Below are 23090 nucleotides of genomic sequence, written 5' to 3'. Positions count from 1 at the left end.
GTGCAGGTGTGACCCTGGTGCAGGTGTGACCCGTCCCCGTGCAAACGCGCCCCTGGTGCAAAACGCACCCGCGGTGCACACGCGCCCCGGCCCCGTGCAAACACGACTGCGTGCAAATGCGACAATGTCACACGACCCCGTGCAAACACGGACCCTCGTGCAAACGCCCCCCGTCCCCGTGCGGGCAGTGGGTGCGGGGTCCTGGGGGCTCCCCCACCATCCCCCCCCAGCACCCAAGGGACGCAGTCCGGGGCGGGGGGGGGGCGGGTGGCACCGGGGGGTGTGACCCAAATGTGTGGCCGGGCTGGGGGGGCAACTTGGGGGGGAGCAGATTGTGGGAGGGGGCTGGGGGGGCAGATGATGAGGCCAGTGCGGGGGGAGAAGGAGAGTGGGGCAGAATTCGGGGCAGGTTGAGGGGGGTCATTAATGTGGGAGATAACGGGGGGGTAATTTATGGGTGAGATATTTGGGGGGCAGGTTGGGGGGTACATGGGGGGCTCATCCCCCCCACTCCTGCCCGGACTCCAGGGTCCCCCACCCAGGCCCGGAGCATCCCCCCCCCCCCCATCCCCGGTACCGGCTGAAGGTCACCGGGGAACGGGCCCCCCCGTTTCTGCGCGGGGATGGGGGTGTCCGCGGGGGTCCCCGGTTCCCGCGGCACTTACCGGGGCGGCGGGGCCGGGAGCGCAGCCGGTACCGAGCGCAGCGGAGCGGGGGCCCCGGCGCTCGCGGCCACCGCGCCGCGTCACGTGCGGCGGGGCGGGGCGGGCCCTCCGGGGGCGGCCGGTACCGGAACCGGCACCGGAACCGGCACTGGAACCGGGAACGGGAACTGGAACCGGGAACGGGAACCAGCACTGGGAACGGGACCGGGAACCGGCACTGGGAATGGGACTGGAAACGGGAACCGGCACCGGAACCGGGAACTGGGACCAGCACCGGGAACAGGACCGGCAACGGGAACAAGACCGGCAACGGGAACTGGCACCAGAACCTGAGACCAGCACTGGGAACCGGCCGCGGGGAACTGGGAACTGCCCCTGGCACTGGGAACCGGCGCCACCCCCCGGCCGGAACCCCCCCGGCCCCTCCCCAGGCCCACCCGGTGTGTCCCCCCAGGCCCCCAAATCCCCCATCCCCATCTCCCCCATGGCTGGTACCCGGGTACTCCCACCCACGCCCCAGTCCAGCCAATGGGGCACCCCCCCCATCCCCAGGACCCTTTTCTCTCCCCTAAACCACCCAGGACACGAGTGACCCCCCTCCCAGCACCCCCAAACCCTGGGGACATTGGGGTGACAACCAGGGCGAGGTGGCAGCACGGGGACACCGAGATGTCCCCAGAGCTGCGCTGGCACTGGGGACCCCCCGCCACCCACACCCCTTATTTTTGGGGCCATTTTTGAGGATTTTTGCAAAGCCCAGAGCGGGATTTACCACCCCACAACCCCACGCGGATGCGCTTTAACGAGGCGGTTGTGCTTTAATGAGGCAGATGTGCTTTAACGAGGCGGCCGCTGCTCAAATGACAATTTTAATTGGATAATAATTTGCAAAGAACAGACAAAACGGTCACCGGGCCTTTGCTGCCACCCTGTACCTGCGTCCCCCCCCGTCCCGGCCTTCCCGCTGAGCTCAGAACTTCTCATTTTGCAACATACGCTCAAGGAAGAGATTATTATTATTATTATTCTTTTTAACATAAAGAAAAATTAACAGCAAATGGAAAATAAACTGGAATTTCCAGGAAATATGTACACGAGCGAGTGCTTCGGGTTGGGAGGAAGAAAAGCTCCTGCTGTTCCAAAAGGATGGAGGGGGCTGCGGGGCGATGAATTCCCAATCTTCACTTTGGGAAAGGATACACGGGGTCAAATTGTCCCCAAAATCGGCCAAATTGTCCCCAAAATCACCTTATAAGAGCTTCACAGCCCCAAAAACGCCGGTTGCTTTGGCCTGTTGGGGACACGGGGCCCCATGGGGCTGGAATCCGGGGGTGGGATACACCCCCCAAATGCTTTAACGCCTCAAGTTGATGCGGCAGCGACTTGACCCCCCGCATGGCGGGTTTGCCACGGAAATGGGTGAAAAGGTTGGAAAAAGGAAGAGGAAACGTCCAAGTTTAGGATCTGGATCCCCACAATCCCTTTGGGGGCGTGCGGATGTGAGCAAAAATGATAATAATTAGTGCATTGCTGATAAAATGAGAATAAAGGGGAATAAAAGCAACTTCTTCCCATGGGAAACGTCCCGCGGTCTCAATCCCACCAGGGGGGCACAAACGCCGGCCCCGATGTTCTCCAAAGTCCTTAAAATACCCCAAATATCCCAACGTTTCTAAAAACCACAGTTCGCAGAGGAAAAAGTAACCAGGTGGTCATTGAAAACTCATCCCAGGTGTGGAAGCGAAGGCCCCGCTCAGCCCCCAGCTGCCTTTTTGGGTTAAATCAATGAAGTTTAGATGCCAAACGAGCCAGACATTCCTCACAAGTCACAATTTCTTTACTTCCATGCGGTACTGAAAGATAAGAGTGGATCAAAGACAGGATTGACGCCTATAGAGTGACGGGAGGTGGGTTGGACTTGGATTCTGACCCTTTAGTTGGGAGCGGAGACGGGAAAACACCCCAAAAACGCCTCCGTCCCCCCGGCCTGTAAACACAACAACGCTCCTTCCGCTCCCAAACTTCCCAACCTTCCCTTTGCTTTATTAAATATAAAATCAGGAACGTTCTCTCCGAGGCGGGGTGTCCTTCAGTGCAATCTGCTTTGACATAAGGCATTTTTTGTGTGTTTTTTTGGGGGCAGTCATTTCAGAAATGGGGTTTTTCTCCTGCCTTCCGGAAGAGTCAAAGAGTTCAGTCCCGTATCCACTTTGTTTTTGTTCTTTTAATGCCCTACCATGTCAAAATCCTCTTCCCCTTCTGGTCGCTCCTCTGTTTAGAAACCCATCAGTGTCCCAGTAAACCAGTCCCTGGGAAAAGACCACAAAATGATGGTTATGGGGTGGAGGTGGAGTTAGGCCGGGCTTAAATAAAGCGGGGAGAAAACAGAAGACGAAACTCACCTTTAAACCCTTCTTCAGGCATACAAACTGGGGAGGGAAAGGAAAAGAGGCGACGTTAGGAGGCTCTAAAAGTCATTTCTAAAAGGGTTTTTCATCTGAGCGGCTGAATTCCCGTTGACAGCGACAATAAACCTCCCATATCTCTAGTTTGTCTCTAGTTTGTCTCCATTTTCTGCTTTTACAACCCAAATCCAACTCAATAGGCCCCAACCCTGGGTTCCCCTCACCTTGCATCACGTCGTCCATCGCCGCGTAATCTGCGATCGGTTCATCAGCCTGGAAAACCAAGCGGAGGGTTAACGAGCGGGGAAGCTCGTTAGGCTGGTCGCGGTTCGCAGGGGAGCGGGGAACGGGTTTCGCACCCAAAAACCAGCCGGGGATTAATTCACCTCCCAAATTTAGCCATATTTTGGGTGGGTACACACACAGCTCAGCAGCAAAGCCGCTAACGAACGCTACTCCTTATTTTAAAAAGGAGGATTTCTTAGAGGAGCAACTCAAATTAGGCAACCTAAGGGTGGGCACGGCCTTTTCTCTCCGGCGACGCACAAATCAGCTCGATTCTCCGCTTTAACGACCTTCATTTCGGCGGCCGCGCTGCCCCATTACCTTGAGCAGGATGACGGACTCGGGGATGACCCCCAGGCTGCCCAGCGTGGCCGTGTCGTCGCTCAGCACCTTCCCCTCGATGGACAAGTTCTGGTCGAAGGGAGCAACTGAAAATGCATGCATGATCTGTGCCGACACAATGAGACACGCTGACTTTGTGCGGAGGGCAAAACAAACTGCTGAGCTACACAAAACCCCCCCGTTCGACCCGAGCGCCACGCGGGGCTTTATCCTCATTCCCCCCAACCCCACGCTCCTCATTTTGTGTTTTCTTACCCAAAACGACTCATTTCTTGGAGGAAAAAAACACCTTACCTGGATTTTCAGGTCTTTCAGCGTCTGATTCGCAGAAACCAGCAGCGCTTTCTCCCCTCGGACTTTGCGGTGCCGGGTGCTCCGCCTGATGCCTTGTTTTTGGTACGTGACGTAGCTCTGGTGCGAGACCTTCTGGCGCTTCGCGCCGCCATTGGTCTAGAAATAAAGGCAAAAAGAAATCAAGAGCCCACGTTTGGAATTGGGGGGAAAATACAACTTCCCGGTGGCCCGGGTGGTGTTTTGGGTGAGTCGGTGACGCGAGGGCCGGCGCGAAGCGTCGAAAAGCCCCTTGGAATGAAGGATTCGCCTCGAAACCGCGGCTCCTGCTCAAAAAGGCGCCGGGCGGTCGCCAGCCCCGCCGACGAGTCACCGGCAGCATCGGATCTCTCTAAAAACACAAAGCGCTGGCGCGGCCCGACCGTTAAAACGACAACTGAAGACGCGTGTTTTCGCGCGCCGGCGCTAAACGGAGGAGGAGGGCTGGCGCGTGACGCTCACTCGAGGGGACGATGCAAAAACCGAGGTGCCTGGTTGCGGTTTTGATGTCTACCTGGTTAAAATCTGGGTCTTGCTCCCCCTCTGGCTTGTTTTCCTCCCTGTCCTCTTCAGCTTCTGAGCTGCTCACGTTCAGCTCCGGAGCAGCGTCCTTCATTACCTGAAGTCATAAAAAATCAGTCTCCATGACTAAGCCGCGTGGCGGCAAACGGCTCGCATGCCGAGGAACCGCGGGGATAACTTGGCTCTGCCGAAACCTCCACCCTCCCCAGCTGCGCATCCAACCGCCGGGGGGTTCGCCTCGGGGGAATCCAACTTGGGATTGAATCGCAGGTGCTTCCTGCGGCGCAGGACCTGCCCCTTTCTCCAGGCAAAGGGAAAGTCTCCTGGGGCCTGGACTGATTTCTTTGCCATTAACTGCTTCTCCGGTTCATCTAAGTGCGTTACAAAAGCCCTAACGCGGAGGAAAGAATATTATCCGTAAATTAAGACACTTATCCATCCCTGCAGCGCAGTGACAGAGGCACTCAGCGCCGTTATTTACGGGTCTGGAGGTTGTAAGTAAATGAAATCTAAATAATTTACACCAACTTAGACCTGAACATCCTTTTTTATTCATAAGTCACTGCAGGAGGAGTGAATTCACATCTACGCTTAGGCTGGGGTTTGCAGGAGCCCAGGAGCCCGGCGCGTTCTCCACCCGGCTGCCTGTGAATTCGCTTCTCCATCAAGGTATTTCCAATTAACGATGCAATTAGAAGCCCCCAAACATCCAGCGCCAACCGCAGCCTCCCCAGAGCCCTCCGGATTCCAGCAGTACCGCTCCATGCCGATTTTATCCGGCCGTGGCAACGGCAAAAGGAGGTACCGGGGGGGCAGAATGAGGGCGAGGGGTGGGAAACGCTCCCCAAGTTTACAAATAGAACGCGGTGGGGAAAGATGCAGCACTGGAATCCTCGCCGGGCATTACAGCTGATTCGTATCCCGCCGAGGCCGCCCCGTTAATGAGGGCCCGCGGGCGAGCTCTCGCCCCCTCGCTCCCACTCCAGCTGCTCGGCAAAGAATCGCCGCTTGTGTTTTGCGCCAGCCCCACGTGTTCGAGCGTGGTCGTGTCCAGCAGAAGGGAAAAAACACCAACAAAAAGAAACAAACCCAAGGCTCCTCTGCACCAGAGCCAAGAAACAGCCTGGGAGCGAGGCCGGGACAGTCCTGCGTGCTCCACGTCTCGCAGCGCCGCAGGAACGCGGCCAGCCCGGCGCTTCGCGTCCGTCCCTCGCGCTGCCGGCGAGGTGGGAATCAAGGAGAGGTGCAAAACCACCTCGTCACGCTGCACGAGTGCAGGGAACACCCCCACCTGAGCTTGGCCTGGTTTCCCTGTTAAAGCATCAAACCAGGCCTAAGGAGGAAGATTTGCTGGAAGCGGCTTTTGGGTACCTGTAAAGCCAGTTCTAGACCTGGCGCTGCCCCCTTGAGAGGCGGGATTCACAGCTTTGAGGGGATATTGAAAAGCACCTCAAAGGTCACTGCGATTTCATCGGCACGGAGGTTAAGAGCTTATTTCTATCGAGGAATAAATGTCACTGGAGCAGCCAAGAAGGAAATGACAAATCTTAGAGGGGGAGGAGAACAGGTAGAGCCTGATAACACGATTAGGAAGATAAAAACTGTTACAACTGTTACAACATTGCCAAAAATAACCAAAGCTGGGAAAAAGAAGCCTCGAGGAAACCAAATTTTCACAGTGGCTACAACTGGAATTTTACCTAAATTTGCTATATTTGCCGAAGCAGCAGCTGCCACCACGGACCCCCTGGTGACCCCCAGCCCTGTGGGGACGTGACGGGTTGTGACAGTCGCCGCGTTCGCATCGTTTTCTGGGTGCCCAGTGCACTTTCTGTTAAACGAAAGGGAGTCAGGGAGAGCGAGGACCGTACCTTTTTATTATCCACCACTTTATGGATGTAGATGGTTGCCTGGGTGTACTCCCGCAAGTCGCGCTGCTGTTGGCATAACAGCCCTTCTCTGCACTCTGGACAGAGCTCTGGGGAGGCAGAAAGGAAATAAAGTACATTTAATTGCTTCGGTTCCTCGGAGACACCTGCCCAACATCTCTCCCCATTCACCCGCAGCGTCTCATCACCCACCAAGCTCGGGATGCCCTGAAATCTGACCCTTTATCCAAAATATAACAATTTCCCAGGGAGTTGGCACCAATTAGCTAAAGGATAAAGGCCAGACAGCAGCACAAGATTCACTCACGGGGCTCAGAGACGTAACGTGCGCCCTCGGGGTCCCCCCCGGCCGCCTGCGTTCGGGTGATTTTGATGACGTGATCCACGACGAAGAGTTTTTGAATCCTCTCCCACTCGCTGGGCCATATTAGAGCTATACTGTGCAAAGGAACAAGAACGTGCTTTATGACATGGCAAAGCTGAGCCTCCAGCTCCTCAACAGCCTCCCCCCTTTCTTTATTTTCAGTCTGGTCATGAAAGAAAAGCTGCAAAAATCACCCCGTAACTCCAGGCGGGAGGGAAAGCCTGGACACCCAAGATAACAGCAGCGCGTTATTAGTGACGCTGTTCTGCTCCAGTCATGCCGGAGGGAGGACGGAGGAGGGAGGGGAAGATTTGCTACTTTTAGTTCTGCATCGTCGCAGAAGCGACACTACGGAGCACGAACTCCGGCCCAGCGCTCGGGGGGCGAGTCTGACGGAAAGCAAAGCCTAAGGAAGGCGGATGTTTCTACATCCTGGTTCAATTCAAGATAGTTTATTGTTAGGAAGCAGCCAAGCTGAAGTAAGCTCTCAATTTAGGCCTCGCCTGGCTAAGGCGGGATTGAGAAAGCGCTGATTTGGTTCGAGGATTCACGCCTCGTGTTGCTGCAGCTCCGTGAGCCCCCGGGGCCGTTCCCCGAGGCTCCCGAGAGACGTGAAGGCAGCGCGTGAAGAGGAGAAACTCACAGTTTGGAATCCTCCTGCGTCATGGAAGCGAAGGTGAACATGAGGCCTCCGTGGGGGCAGAGCAGAGCGCTGTTTCCCACCGAGGAGACGGGGCTGCAGCGTGTCGGCCTCCTGCGCGGGCAAAGGAGAGCGGTTTGCAAAGCTTGACGGAGTTATTGCACCACAAGCGCAAGGAGGAATCACAGGTGGATATTTACAGGAAGCATTCCAACGGGGGAATATTAAACTACTACGGACAAGGAAGTCAGATCTGCATTCCTGCGCGCTGCAAAATGACTCTCCTATCTAGCAGAGATTTCCATCTCCTGCCCCCAGCAGCCCATGGAAACAGGATTGAGCAGTGACCTTTGCCTGGGACACAGCTCCAGACAGATGAAAAAATTAATCCGGTTACTATCTAATCCGACCATCTGGTTAAGCCACGGTAAACAAGGAAATTCGGTTTCTTAGGATGTATTACAACCGCTCCGAGTCCTGCAGAAATCAGCTTCCCCGTTTTCACCGAGGCGAACGACACCGGGATTCAAACCCATTACCTGCAGCCCCCCCAAAAGGAATAAAACGCGCTGAAAAGCCTCAAGTTACCTGACAAATTTCCTCCATTCTTCTACAAAGAACTGCGAAACGATGTACAGCTCATCGGTCTCCTGGAGGTGAAAAGAGGCAAAAAAACAGAAGGAGCTTTTAAAATTAGTCCGACAATAGAGAAGCGATGACTGTTGAGCTTTTTCTGCCGCGCTCGTTCTGTTCCAGACCTCAGCGTTTGTGCCGTGACGACTCCATCCAAGCGCGCTGGGAAAGCCAAAGGAAAGAATTTGGGATCAAGTACTAAGCACTCATATTACTAATCTCATGTTTATTACAAAGTTAATTTAGTTTTAGATCCAATTACCTTTAATTCACTGCAGGAAACGGTTATTTCCCCTGGAGCAGCTGAGACTCCCCAGCGTGGGGTTTTCCCTCACTGGGGACTCGGGGTCTCTGCACCTCCACGGTGTGGGGTGACACCCCCCAACCTGCCTCGATTCCTTCAAAATCACGACGTTTCCCCTTTTGGCAGCAAAACGGATTCAAACCCACGGCTGTGCACCCTCACGAGGCAGCAGTTTTAGGATAAACTGTTGTTTTCTAGCCCTGAGTGATTTGCCATTAAACAGTTTGCTCCCGAACAAGAAACCACCGAGATCCTGAGAGCTGGGTGACAAAATACTAATAATTTCAGTGCTCACCTACCCTCACCGCCTTCCCTAATGCAGATTTAAGGGCTCACTCCATCTTTCTGCAGGAAAAGGAATATATGTATATATATTTTTTAAATCTCCTCTGGATTAAACCGCTCTGCTTATTTTCTTCCCTGAACCTCAACTGGTTTGGATGAGGAAAACTCAAAAAGCTTGAGGGAAAGATCCTCAGCTCTTGCTTATCCCGCTCCCTTTGGAAATTCAAAGAGCGTGGAGGATGATTTTAAAGGTTTTTTCCAAGCAGAATGATTCTGGGATTCTACGCAGCCTCGCTGCCCGGAGACACCCTCATATTTTGAGCTGACCCACGCTGACGGGCTCAAGTTTTCCATCAGTTCAACCAGATATTCCCCTTAACAGCAGATACTCCCCTTAAACACCCCCAGCAGGGCCTGGCCGCTCGGCACAGTTTTCCTTTTCAACCCTTTTGGGGCTCCCTGGTTCTGAGGTGCAGATCTCAGGGTTTCTCCACAGCCGGAGTGAGGAGGCCGACACCTGCCAGTGCAGCTTGGCAGGATCTGCGACTCCATGGTTAATCAGCGCTGCGAGATGGCCGGGAGCCCAGGCACGGAGCCAACGCTTGTGCCACTTCTTTGGAGCTGCCTCAAAGCCCCAGGAAAGTCCTGGAGAACTGGAGGCTTGTACTGGGGAGAAGCTGGTATGAGAAGTCTTAGAATCACAGAAGCATTTTGGTTGGAAAAGGCCCTCAAGATCAAGAGTCCAACTACAACCCTTCCCTGGCACTGCCCCATGTCCTGAGAACCTCATGTCCGTCTGTCCAACGCTCCAGGGATTGGACCACTGCCCTGGGCAGCCTGTTCCAATGCCCCACGGCCCTTTGGGGAAGAAATTGTTCCCAGATCCAACCTCAACCTCCCCTGGTGCAACTTGAGGCCATTTCCTCTCGTTTTATCGCTTGCTATGATGCAATGATGGGTTCAGCTCCTCCATCCTGCCCCACAACGAAGGATCCCACCCCATGCCTGAGCATCCTGACCCACACCTGACCATCCCAACCTGGGGTGAAGGATGTGGGTGAGCATCCCATCCTGTGCTCAAGCAGAGAATCATGTTAGTTGGAAGGGCCCCTCAAGATCATGGAGTCCAACCATTCCCCAGCCCTGTCCCTGCCCCATGTCCTGAGAACTTCATGTCCGTCTGTCCAACCCTCCAGGGATGGTGACTCCAGCACTGCCCTGGGCAGCCTGTTCCAATGCCCCACAGCCCTTTGGGGAACAAATTGTTCCCAGATCCAACCTCAACCTCGCCTGGTGCAACTTGAGGCCATTTCCTCGCGTCTCATCACTTGCTATGATGGAACGATGGGTTCAGCTCCTCCATCCTGCCCCACAACAACGGATGTGGGCAAATATCCCAGCCCACGCCTGAGCATCCTGCCCCACACCTGACCATCCCAGCCTGGGGTGAAGGATGCGGGTGAGCATCCCATCCTGTGCTCAAGCAGAGAATCACAGAATCATTTTGGTTGGAAAAGCCCCTCAAGATCAAGAGTCCAACCATAACCCACCCCTGTCCCTGCCCCACGTCCTGAGAACCTCATGTCCATCTGTCCAACCCTCCAGGGATGGTGACTCCAGCACTGCCCTGGGCAGCCTGTTCCAATGCCCCACAGCCCTTTGGGGAAGAAATTGTTCTCCAGATCCAACCTCAACCTCCCCTGGCGCAACTTGAGGCCGTTTCCTCTCGTCTTGCACGTCCATCACTCCTATTTGCATGGCTCAGCATTTTGGGGAGCTCCCCCTGAGCTCAGGGGATGTAGGACAACGCCAAAGGACACATGATATTTTGTCCCAGCAGCAGCAATAGCCCGGCCTGCGCGGCACGGCAGACGGCGGAAAGGCACCTCCACTGTCACAGCCGCAGCATTTCGGTCCTTCTAGGGACAGCCGCGGCATTGCCAGCACTTATCTCACTGACCGTGGGCCAGCAACAGCTCTGCTGGCACAGGAGCCGCTCTCGTGTGTCTCGAGCAGGGCTTGGCGCCAGCACCGCTAATCGGGGGAAATCACACCTCGGCACAACACACGGGGCTGCGCCGCTGGCACAGGCTTCCCTGGGCTCGCTTGCACCGAGCAAACGGTTATCAGGCAAGTGTATTTCACCCGTAAGAGAGACAATATCTTAGCAGAGGGATAAAGGTGATAAAAACGTCCCCCAAGCTCTGTTCCGTTCCCCTCGTCTCCCTCCTTCCCGTACCTGCGGCCAGCTGCCCAGGCAGGGTCTGCATTTGTCGTGAAACAGGTTCTGGAGAGAAGTCTTCTGCTCGCTGGCCATCATCTTATGCAGAGCTTCGTTCTCCTCCCCTTCGCGCTCCAAAATCTGCACGGAACAGTTAATTACAGCACAGCTTCAGCTCCTATTCAAAGGTGACAATATCTGCTGTGCCGGGTGGTGTTAAAAAGAAACCCAGAAACACGCCGGCATATTTACAAAGGGGTAATGTTATTTGCCATTTATATACCTTGCACTGCGAACAGCACTCTTTGTTGTTTGGGAATTCAGGGGCCTTTGGAAAATATTGCTTGAGTTTCGCCCAGGCTTCCTTGGAAACCACCCGCCGCTCGTTTTCGGATATGCACAGGTCACCTGCAGGGAGAAGGGCTTTGCTCGTGACGCGCTCAGCGCCGTTTCGCAGCCCGAATTAGATTGAAGAGATTACAGGGTATAAACGGAGGGGAAGATATTCATGCACTTATCAGCCAGCGCCACGTCAGCAAAAAAACCCCACAACTAATACACAAAGTCACCTTCAACTCCTTTATCGTTTCCTTGTTTAAATGGGAAAAAAACAAGATTGACTTTAATTCATAGAAATGTCCTTCAGAGCTCACGAACCCAAGCAGCTGATCAAACACAAACGGTGCTGGAGAGAAGCTCGGAAAAGCAAGGACGAGGGCACGGGGCCGCTGTTTTCTGATCTTGGCTAGTGATGGTTTTATGGTGACTCCATCTACCAAGCTGCAGACTAACCCTGTGCCCCATGGAACAGGAGCCAGGTGCTTTCCCCACCTTGGATAAACAAATTCCCGCTGTATAACCTCCGACGGCTTTGTGTGCCCTATCCAAGCACCTCCAAATTGAGAAGGGACAGATTTCACCCCCTAAATCTGCTCTAGGGAATAAATGGGGCGTGAAGATCTGACGCAAGATTTACCAGCTCTCCCCCAGACTTGCCAGCTGGATTATTTATCCAGATCCTCGAATAAAATAAACCCTAAAGAACAGTTTAGCATGAGGTGTTTGTCATTTTAGCGACAGGCGTAGCAGAAAGGTCATGTTTGCGCATTCGGACAGCACGTGTCCATATGATGACACACACAAGGGAAAACAAGGTTTGGGAAGAGCGGAGAAGGCGAGAGGGGTTGGCGATTGGCGAGGGGAAAACGCAACCGCGCGTCCCCGCGGGACGGTAGAAAACAGCCGCGAGAAATAAAGAGGACAAGTCGTTGCGACACCGAGATGCAAAGCAGATTCGGATGAGCCGTGGATTCCACCAGCGGGAGGGAAACAAAACAGCAACTGCAAAGTCACGGTGCTGAGCGCTGTCCCCAAGGCACAATATTTTATTATCTCTATTTCTATAAGAGCTATAGGGAGAAAAAGCTCCTTCCTCCCCATCCGCTGTAACTCTTGGATGTTCCAAGTGGTTCCTCAGCGTTGCGGACCCATCAGGTTTCCTCGTTCCAGCCGAGCCTGGATTTCTGCCAAGGGGAAAAAATAGCGACGCTCCCCTCCTGCTCTTCCTCTGGTAAACACGGGCTGGGCCGGGCTCTCCATGCGAGCAGGCAGGATCGGGCCCGTTTCCAGAGCCAAAAAGGATGGGGAAAATAAAATGAGCTTGTAAAAAGAAGCGCCTCGACACCACACAATTAATGAAAAGGGATTAAAATGTCGTTTAGCAAAAAAGGGTGGAAAATTGGGCGTGCGGGGGAGATGCGTTTTGCCATCTGGAAGATGATGCTGACCCGGCTCCCACCGTCCAGGGACACGTTTTGGGCACGGACACCAAAGAAACCTGAACATGGTATCACTGAGGTTGGGAAGCGACTGGAGAGCAAGAAATGGCAGCGAAGAGGCGAAGGGAAGGGCTGGATGGCATTTCTGGAGGGCACACGGACACGGCGCTGGCTCTTCCAGAGCCTCCCGATGGCAGGAACCTCCTCCACGGCTAAAATAAAGCGCTAGGATGGAGACGACAGATTTGCTGATACGCTCCAGAGGGAAACTTTAAAGGTGGAAAGGTTGTTTTCCATGAGTAATCGGGAGATTAGCTCCGAACGATGAAATCTGACCTGCCTGCAGCCCCTATATTTAATATTATTTCTTCTGATATGACCCAAAGTCACAGATCAAGCAGCAATTCAGCAGCATAATATTTTTCAAAGGCCTATAGGCCTCTTTTTAGCGTGTCTGGCTACATTAAATGTTCCATCACCACGCTGCATGCTTTTATTTAACAGCAGCAGCCTCGCGGCAACGGGAAACACGACATTAAAGGCTCTGCAAAGCAGCGAACGCTGTGACAAAGTGCTTAAACACTCTGCTTTCAAATGACGCTTTATCAAGCCATTACTCATTACTTGATTAGCCTTGATGACGGGAGGTGTGTTGCTAATTTATGGCTTGTTTTCTTCTTACTACGAACAAGATGGAGCATCCCTGGCAGGGGAATCGCTCACTCCAAACAGGAGGTGCTGGAACAGACTTGTGTCTGGGAGCGAAATATAAGCTAAAGAAAATGAGATTTAAACAACAGTGTAGCCAAGGATGGAGTTAATGAAGCGTCACTTCGCAAAACAACTACCAGCAGGTCAAAACCTTGTGTAAACGGACACCAAAGCGCAGCAGGTTGGTAAATCGATCTCCTCAGCGGTCTCGCAGATAAGCCCGTGTTTCTACAGTTGTTGGGTAAGTGCTCCTGCTTTCATGTAAACCAATAAATGGATATTCTCGGCTCCTATCTCGATTGATTTACACCATTTCTTTTTCTCCCGGTGCTTTCAGAGCTTCCACGCGGCTGCGGGTCTCGGCGCTGCTCTCCCTCCTTCGTTAGCGGGAGGAAGAGACGCTTCGTTAGCGGGAGGGAGCGATGCTCGCAGCACCCGCGCGTCTCTGCGCTCGCGCCCTCGGACCGCGACGTGACGGTGCTCACAAATAAAGCTCCAGGTTTGAGGAAAATGAGAATGAAGCGCGTTTCCTCACCAACTACTCGCGTCGGCCTCAGACGGAGCAAAGGCTACGGGGTTAATGTCTCAGCAGCGGGCAACAACAGATACATTCAGCTCCAGCCCCCGGAGAGACTCACCATGTGGGCAAACGATGTCTTCATTAAAATTTAACTCCTCTTCCTCCTCTCTCTTCTCTTCGTTTGATTCATCTAATTAAAAAAAAAAATAAAATAGATGATTACACAGAGTTCCTCTCCCAAGGAAAGGAAAAATCTTTGGGGGAAAGCAGCACAGTTGCCTTTCAAACTGTGAGAAAACCCTTAACCCAAGGAGAGACTTTAGAAGCAAACTGATTATTCCCCGACGCCCTGGCCTGTGGGCAGGCGGGATTCCAGCCCACGGGCCACGTAGGAGGGCTCTGAAGTGCACGGAGCACAAGCTGGTCCTTTGTGAGACAACAAGGGACGTGTTTGTTACAGCTCAAACACCCCAGGGGTTCAGCGCTCCCAAAGATCGCGAATTTCAACCTAAACACACGGTGCGGAGCAGAAACCTTCCTGGCAAAACATCAGTTGCTCTTCGCCGTGAGGCCACTGATTGGAACCAGATGCTGCCGGACAAACCAAAGGGGGAGCCGGCCAGGGGTCGACAGACCCCACGTTAACGGATAAATCATCGTTAAGAACCTGGATAAATCATCGTTAAGAACCACAGACGGGAGGGCCGGCCACTGAACTGCAGCATCCACTGAACTGCAGCATCGCAAACACAATAACGGGTTAGTGAGAGTCTCTAACGAGCTGCTTAATGAGCAAGGAGGCTCGTGAGCAATTCCGGGAGTCACAACCTGTTGTGAAACCGAGGAAGGAGGGGAAACGCAGCCCTTTTCTCCACAGGCAGCACCAGTTTACTGATATTATCAGGAGCCTCCAAGATCAAGGTCATTAACTCATCATCTCCAGAAGCTTCTTGCCCTCAGTTCCGAAACAAAAAGCTCCACTAAACATCCACTTCCTAAAGGTTTAAAGAGCAGACGCCACATAAAAACCCTCACAAATACAGGCACAGAAGAGTTCAATTCTAGTGTTTTTTTCTAGGCTGTGTTGCTTTCCCAGCTTTGCTGTTTCACCCACAAACCTTCGCAATAAACATCTTCATCCCTTCCCCAAGGTAATTTTCATGTTTCTTCCTCCCCTGCGCTCTCTCATTCAGATAAAAGCGGATGAAAAGATCATGTGTCTGGGGTGGTAATTTTACACAGCTTTGTAAAACCACTTATTCCTTCATCTTTGTCTCCGGGTACGAAGATCACGCAGCACTTTTGAAGCTTGGAAAATAAAAAGCTCCTCAAATGAAGGAGCTTTTTATCCAATTTATTATCCTTCCCTCCCTACTCATACAAGGGCAGCAAAACACCTTTTGTGAGGAGGCAGCGGTTGGAGCGGGTGGGTCTCTACGGCAGGATTACCTTTATTTTGTGCGTTTCCGTTCATTTTGCCGTTACTGTGCTCCGCGTCTTCGTCTGGCTCGTTTAATTGCTCCAGGGCCAACTGCCGCCAGCTCCGCAGGGACGCCTTGCCCACCCAAAACCCGTCGGTCCTGCGGGGACACAACAGCGTCAGTGCCGCGAATCGCAACTCCAAGCCCTGACGCGAAAATCTTTAGGAAAAAGCTGTTTAACCACCTCTAAAAAACCTCTGACAGCACCAGGACTCACGTACCCCTTGACTGTGACCTTCAGCAAGTTCGTGACGGTTTTGTAGTCTTCGTTTAACTGACTTTTGAGCCGCAGGATTCGACACCTTTCGACCACGCAGTCCTTGCAAAGTGCTTTGACTGGGGCGGGGGGAGAAAAAGAGAAACACAATTGTGTTATTTATTGTGCAGGTGGCTGAGCCGCTCGGTGGTTTGAACGGATGGACCGACCATCCTGCCTCACAACCAGAGATTTCACACGTCAACGAGGAGATCCCTGGGGTTACCAACACATCAGGCCGCGTCGGAAGCTTAAATTAGCGTAAAAAGCTACGGCTGAGGCGCAATCTGTAGCTCTTCACGCTGCTCTCAACAGTTTGCAATTACAGCGGTGAGTCAGGTCATGCCAACACACAAAAGGCAGGATGGTTTAAGCATATGCAAGAAAAAAACACCTTTGCAAGCTGGTGGCCAGGAAGCCAATGGTACCTGGGCTGGATTAGAAGGGGGTGGTCAGTAGGTGAGAGAGGTTCTCCTGCCCCTCTGCTCTGCCCTGGGGAGACCACACCTGGAATATTGTGTCCAGTTGTGGCCCCTCAGTTCCAGCAGGACAGGGAACTGCTGGAGAGAGTCCAGCGCAGCCACCAAGATGCTGCAGGGAGTGGAGCATCTCCCGTGTGAGGAAAGGCTGAGAGAGCTGGGGCTCTGGAGCTGGACAAGAGGACACTGAGGGGGGACTCATTCCTGGGGATCAATATGGAAAGGGGGAGTGTCAGGAGGATGGAGCCAGGCTCTTCTGGTGACAACCAGTGACAGGACAAGGGACAATGGGTGCAAACTGGAACACAGGAGGTTCCACTTAAATTTGAGAAGAAACTTCTCCATGGTGAGGGTGTCAGAGCCTGGCCCAGGCTGCCCAGGGGGGTTGTGGAGTCTCCTTCTGTGCAGACATTCCAACCCGCCTGGACACCTTCCTGTGTAACCTCATCTGGGTGTTCCTGCTCCATGGGGGGATTGCACTGGATGAGCTTTCCAGGCCCCTTCAACCCCTGACATTCTGGGATTCTGTGAAACCCAGGAAAAAAACATCCTGCAAAGCTCCACTGGATGAGTGGAAATTGTACAGCTGGGCAGGTATTTTAATCTGGGAGCAAGCACGGAGAACACGGCACATCCATCCATCCCTCCCAGCCCCACTCAACAGAAAAACCCGCGGGCGATCTTCCAGTCGACTAAGAAACGTTGCCCTGTTTTCCTATTTCTTTTTAAACAAAAGCCGCCTGCGTCACGGCCCTTTCTGCCGCTTGCGTTTCTTCCCCGCCAGCCCCTAGCGGGAGCTGAGCTCGTTTGGTCTCGGTGGGAGTTCCTGAGCTCCTATAGAAAAGAAACTTAAGCCTGGGGGCTCGATTAAAGAGCGGAGGGGCTGGGCTGACCCCAAAAATCAAAACGGGCGAGAGACGCCTGCAAAACAAGCGCGTAAGGCGGCAGGTATGCGCTTCCGCCACCGAGCAGCTCGGGACAAGTCAGAGGTGAAAGAGAACAGGTTATTTTCTTGCGGAGCCGCAGCTGCTGCAGGCACCAAAAAGCGTTTGCAGGAGTCTGGGGGGCTGCACATGCAAGTTCTGTGATTTCCCAGAACAAACCTTGGCGATTTTCTACAACACCACTTTGATTTCCTAGAATCAGCTCTTAATTTCCCCAAATAACCCCTTAACGCTCCAGATTTTACCTCCTGGGGTGTTGCACGTGCAAGTTCTATTATTTCCCAGAACAAACCACCTAGACTATCTAGAATAACCCTTTTGTTTTCTGGAATAACCATTTCATGCTCCAGATTCCACCTCCCAGGGTGTTGCACGTGCAAGTTCTGTTAGTTTCTAGAACAAACCTTCTACATTATCTAGAATAACCCTTTAATTTTCTACAACCACCCTTCAATGCTCCAGATTCCACTTTCTGGGGTTTTGTTATTTCCTAGAACAAACCCACTAGATTTTCTAGAACAACCCTTTAATTTTCTACAGCAACCCTTCAATTTTCTAGAATAACCCCTCAACGCTCCAGATTCCAAACCGCCTAGATTTTCTAGAATATCCATTTGGTTTTCTAGAATAACCAGTTGATTGTCTAGATCAACCCTTTGGCTTTCTAGAACCACCCTTTGATTTTCTAGAATAATCATTTAATGCTCCACATTCAACCTGAAGTTTCCCAGATTCGACCAGAGAGTTTCCAATATTCAACCTTCATAAAACCTTCCAAATATATCTGTGTGTGTGTAAATATATATATACATATATATATATATATAATATTTTCCAACCTAAGCACACTGTTGCTTTCTCAGAAATTCCTCCCCGTGTGGCCCTTCCCAGACAGAGCAGAACCGGGGCCAAAACAGCCCCTGTGATCACGATACCTGTGTTTGAACCCTAACGCAATTAAGCGATATTAAAAAACCAATCACCCGGAAATAGCGCAGCACAAAAATCAAGTTTTGCTGACAAACAATGGCTCGAAATGGGGCTGAAAACATGTTTGGCACATTAAAAAGTGACTTGGGGATGGTGTTTTCCAGCCCGACTCCTCACCGTTGAGCCGAGGCCCTCCGCCGTATCTCCTGTAGAAGAAATCGGCCACGTATTCCGATATCCTCTTCATGATGGGGATTTTGTCGGGGTGCAGCTTGCCGTGGGAGCACAGGCAGGCCGAGTTGTCGATGGGTTTGGGGGGAGTCGACTCATCCAGCCACTTCTGCAGCCATTCCAGAGAGATGAAATCGTACGGGGAACCTGGGAGGGGGACAGAGCGAAGAGCACAAAAAGAAACAAGCCCGTGCGCGTCAGCAGCAGACGGCGTTTCGTCATTACCGCAATATCCAACGGTACTTGCAAAAATTAACAGGCTGGTGATTAAGTTTTCAAACATCTCAGTTTAAACACCCAGTTCTCATGGTGGCGGAGCTGTGGGAAATTAAGACGTGGGCATTTCAAACCCAAAATTCGATATGAAACAGCAGCCGCTCCGAGCGGGAGTGTGTTCAGATTGCCAAACCCTTAAGGGATTTATCGGAGAGCAGCTGAGGGTTTTCCTATTGTCCATCAAGGGACAAATATCATATTTAAATTATTATGATGATTAAAGGCTCTTTTCACAACAGAGCGAGCTCATTGGGGTAAACTGAAAAGCAAAAAGCAACAGTAATAGACGAGGTCAGTGTTCACCCCACCCCTTCAGCGCCCAAAATGTCAGTGTTATTCTGGGCTGCGCTTACAACTCTGGGCGAGAAACGCTCGCGTGTTTTAAGATTTAGAGTGAAAAGGGAAACTCGCTGTGATTTTTCAGCACGAGGATGGTTTTGATTGAAACGGAGCAGCGGGCTCGCCCCTGTTTGCTGAAGAAGCACCTGGCACAGAGCGGAGGGTCAGGAGCCGGTCAGTGTCAGTGTGAGCAGTGAAATAGTTTTGGGTGAAACGCCCGTATCTCAATACCCAGCCCCACTATTGATGTGGAAACCCTGGGAAATCAAGAGGAAATTAACCCCATTCTGCTGACGCGAGGGCAGCTTTGGGAAACGTACCCATTAGTTGCATTTATCAAATGAACACAAATCATGCTTCATTCAAAGAATCAAGGGAAACCACTGAAAAATTGGTCTTGCAGCTTGTGCTTTGCAAAGCTGAGCTTCAAACCCTCGCTCCTCCGCAGCAGAAATGAGTATTTTCGTCTTACGCAACGCCAGAGAGACGCAGCCATGACCTCCAGAGAATTGCAAGGCTGTCAGAAACGGTTTGCTAGGCTGGGAGAAAAGCGCCTCCCCCGGAAAGTACGTTGTTTTTTCTGGGGCAGGCTCCGGCAAGCTGGCACAAAACACGTCTGCACAGCTCCAGAGTCGCAGCTCCCGTGGGACGGGACCCCGAGCACTTTTGGGATAAGTTTTGGGGTAACACCGCGCACCCTCAGGGCGCCGCTTCAGGTCCTGCCGCCCTCAAATTGGGGCGGAGGAGCTTTACTCACACTCGTACAAACCGTCTTGTTGAGATTTACCCCTCCGTCGCGTTAGAAACGCCAGGAGCACATCATTCTGGTTTTGCTAAGGAGAGAAAACGCACCGGAGTTGCACTCGCTGCTCCTTTTTCGCGGTGACTCAGATTCATCCCTCCACCGCAACTTTGATTTAACGGTGAATTTTCACGCCGCTTGTGGGGACTCAAGATGAGCCGCGACGCTCCCCTGGTTGCGAATTAAGCGCAGAGCGGCGTTTGTAAAGGGCAGCAGCAGCCGGTTACGGGAGCTGAGGAGCTGCTGGTTCCGAGCAGCAAATATTAAAAGCTAAAAGTCAAATTGTGTAACATAATTAAACACATTTTAAAGTCTTTAATTACAAACTTCCTGGAGTTTTGAGGAGAGGAAACTCCCCACACTGGATGGTCGGAGCAAGCGCTCCTACACTTGGAGGGAGATGGGAGAGGAAAAAAGAAGGGAGGGAATAAAAATCCTTGTGCCAAGGGGACAAAACACAAGGAGTAGCAGGAAAGGATTGGACTCGAGGGTCCTTCCAACTAAAATGATTCTATGGTTCTATGATTAACCTGAGGTTAATCATAGGTCCTGAGGGTGTCTTCCAGCTGAAATGGTTCTATGATTAACCCCAGTCGCTCATCGGAGGGACTACGAAGCTCAGACAGCAGCTACGCAGCACGGGCAGGGATGAATCAAATCCTTTTCTGCTGGAGGTCAGGCATTCGCGCACCCATCACTTGCCCATTAATTCGGATCAACAGCTCCTGAACTTGCCCTAAGTTGGAAATTTGAGACCGGGTTGTTATTCTGCTGCCAGTTGCTAATGAGAGGAGCTGCTCAGCGGGCAGAAGAAAAGAGTCACAATGCGTGGAAGCACACGGGAGACCGGTGGGGAAGCAGTGAGAGGGAATTAGCGACGCCAGAGGCCATGAGAATGAGCAAGAAAAGGAGAAAAATAGGTTAAGGCAGAAAAACAAGAGAGGGAAAGCAAATCCTAAGCATGCACAGAACAACAGCCATCGCTCTCTGCTTTGAGACGACAGTTAATGCCTCCCGGCGAACCGTTCAGGCCGCGGGGGTTAGTTACAAAAACATCATTCCTCTTAACAAGGGTCTACAACAAAATACTACCACAATATCTTACAGACCAGCTTCGGCGGGTAACCTTTTGTAGAGCTCCTTCACCTCCTCGTGCTTGATTTTGCCCCTGGCCACGCTCTGCTTGCGCATCTCGGCCATTTCGTTGCACCACTCCTCGAACTTGCAGTTATCGCGCTCTACCAGCTCCTGCAGAAAAGCTGTCGGGAAAGAAACACACACAAAAAGAAGCAGTTGTTTCGAGGAAAAATGCCAATTATGTTAATTATCCCCGCGATCGGTTATCTGGGGATAACAAGCCTAAAAATTCCCCCCCACGCAGCTACCGACACACGAGGTCTTCCTGAAAGCCAAGCGCGCGGATGTTGCTCTCGCCAATATTTATGGTTGTAGATGATTAAACGCAACTACCCCGCGCAACGCGAAAATAATTTACTCGGGGTTCGGTTGCTGGTTGAAGAGAAACCCTGTGCTTTGCTGACGAGCAACGCCGAGCGCTGGCGGCCGCGCGAAGTGCAGCCGGGGTTAGCGAGAGGCCGCGGGGCTCCGGGCGCTATGGCCGTTCCGCTGCCTCTCACCGAGAACGCTGCTCCCTGCTGCCGAGAATTTGTTATTCCTGAGCGAAAAGCAGGAGTTTGTCACCCTGTGGATGCACCTGAAGCTTGTCCTGACGGTGAGATGGGTCGAGAAGGTGGCAAAGCCAAGGGCAAAAAGCCCTTGGGAGACGGGAGATAAGCCAGGCAAGGTGAGGAAAATGGGAACTTTGCTGTTGCTGATGGAAAAAAAACAAACCAAACCTCGGCAGGGGAAAAAAGAAGATAAAACACATAATGGGGTAATGGAGAAGGAAAGCGCTGCTTATTTCAAGTCTTTTCCTATTTAGATGTATTTTGAAGAGCTAAAATATTTCCACAAAGGTTAATGCTTGGGTGGCCAGAGAGCACGGTATCCACCTTGGGAGAACACACAGTATTAAAAACCAACCAGCTTGGCCCTCCTTGAGGTCAGAGCCAAGTTCTGTCTCACCAGCGTCCCGGAAAAGTCGCTTTTTAACAACATCAAAGCAAAATGCCTCAAATTTACAGTTGCATGAAACCTCCCCGCAACCGCAGGGCTCGACTGCTGCCCTTCGCTCCCTGTTCCCTGGCAAACGGCCACGGGAAACAAAGGCAACCGCGGGGCCGCGCAGGAATTCGGAGCTGGGTGGAGAGGCTGCTGCCGAGTTATTGTTTGGAAGCAGAGGGGTAGGAGGAAAGGGGACGTGAAGAAAGTTCAGGAAACAGCCTGAAAAGGCGGCTCTGGGGGAGGAATTAGCACTAATTCCCCAAGCTGCGCGGTTCCCAGGGTGGGTTTTAATGGTGGTGGGGTTGGAAAAGGTTTGAGGGGGAAAATACGGCGGGATTTGCCCCCTCGGCGTGCAGATAACCTGAACAACCAGCAGAGCCACCTCTGAGGGAAGAAGGTGGAACACGGTTCCATCCCCACCAGCACCAGGGGCCTAATTAATATTTCTAATTGAGTAGCACGCAAACGCAGAGCATCGTTAAATCCCCAGGCCAAACCCACAGGGATTTCTGCCACCCCCGGTAATTCTAAAGCAAGACACGAACGCGCTCGAACAAAACTCCTGTTCAGGGCTTGCATCCTCTGTTTTCACGCCGTTTATTCTCAATACGGCAAAGATTAAGCACTCGCAGAAGAAACCTGACATCTGTCAGGATTATTCACCTCCTGCACAGTGTGTGCACCGTTGGTGACATTTAACCACGCTGTTCTCCTTCAGGAACCTGAGCGGTTCATAGAACAGAATTAAAGAATCATTTTGGTTGGAAAAGCCCCTCAAGATCAAGAGTCCAACCATAACCCAGCCCTGGCACTGCCCCATGTCCTGAGAACCTCATGTCCGTCTGTCCAGCCCTCCAGGGATGGTGACTCCAGCACTGCCCTGGGCAGCCTGTTCCAATGCCCCACAGCCCTTTGGGCAAGAAATTGTTCCCACATCCAACCTCAACCTCCCCTGGTGCAACTTGAGGCCGTTTCCTCTGCTCCTGGCGCTTGTTCCTGGGGAGCAGAGCCCGACCCCCCTGGCTCCAAGCTCCTTTCAGGCAGTTCAGAGATCAGAAGGTCTCCCCTCAGCTCCTGTTCTCCAGCTGAACCCCCCAGGTCCCTCAGCCGCTCCATCACACTTGTGCTCCAGCCCCTCACCAGCTCCGTTCCCTTCTCTCCACTCACTCCAGCACCTGAAGGCCTTTCTTGATGTGAGGTGATCCCGCCACCCCTCTGGCCACCATTTTGAGCTCTGAGGTGGTTCTGGTGCCGCCATTTTGAGCCCTGAGGTGATTCTGGTGTTCCTGGGGCCACCATTTTGTGTTGTGAGGTGATTTTGGTGCCCCTGCGGC

The 23090-nt window shown here is 52.6% G+C and overlaps 1 protein-coding gene across 5 annotated transcripts in view; it reads right to left on the bottom strand.

Moving 5' to 3' along the window:
* Positions 1 to 1515: 1515 nt before the first annotated feature.
* The window catches only part of USP48 (ubiquitin specific peptidase 48), a 32915-nt gene continuing 11340 nt past the window's right edge, over positions 1516 to 23090 (bottom strand). The window contains exons 11-27 of one of the 5 annotated variants that reach the window (XM_082069881.1): positions 20742 to 20891; positions 18162 to 18362; positions 15597 to 15711; positions 15344 to 15474; positions 14013 to 14084; positions 11169 to 11293; positions 10904 to 11026; positions 8031 to 8092; positions 7446 to 7556; positions 6746 to 6876; positions 6421 to 6527; positions 4542 to 4646; positions 3992 to 4147; positions 3677 to 3802; positions 3295 to 3343; positions 3068 to 3094; positions 1516 to 2974 (exon numbers count right to left, since the gene is read on the bottom strand). In XM_082069881.1, the coding sequence (XP_081926007.1) occupies positions 2952 to 2974; positions 3068 to 3094; positions 3295 to 3343; positions 3677 to 3802; positions 3992 to 4147; positions 4542 to 4646; positions 6421 to 6527; positions 6746 to 6876; positions 7446 to 7556; positions 8031 to 8092; positions 10904 to 11026; positions 11169 to 11293; positions 14013 to 14084; positions 15344 to 15474; positions 15597 to 15711; positions 18162 to 18362; positions 20742 to 20891 (1814 nt within the window). In that variant the 3' untranslated portion in view covers positions 1516 to 2951. Of the gene's footprint in view, positions 2975 to 3066; positions 3095 to 3294; positions 3344 to 3676; positions 3803 to 3991; positions 4148 to 4541; positions 4647 to 6420; positions 6528 to 6745; positions 6877 to 7445; positions 7557 to 8030; positions 8093 to 10903; positions 11027 to 11168; positions 11294 to 14012; positions 14085 to 15343; positions 15475 to 15596; positions 15712 to 18161; positions 18363 to 20741; positions 20892 to 23090 lie in introns of those variants that run through there. The other 4 variants (XM_082069882.1, XR_014185790.1, XR_014185791.1 and 1 more) reach the window with 4 other exon arrangements.

Source organism: Streptopelia decaocto (assembly GCF_964273445.1).
Source record: "Streptopelia decaocto genome assembly, chromosome: 20".
In the NCBI taxonomy this organism is placed as follows: domain Eukaryota; kingdom Metazoa; phylum Chordata; class Aves; order Columbiformes; family Columbidae; genus Streptopelia; species Streptopelia decaocto.
Note: the sequence above shows the minus strand (reverse complement) of the source record. Positions and strands in the feature narration are given on the sequence as shown.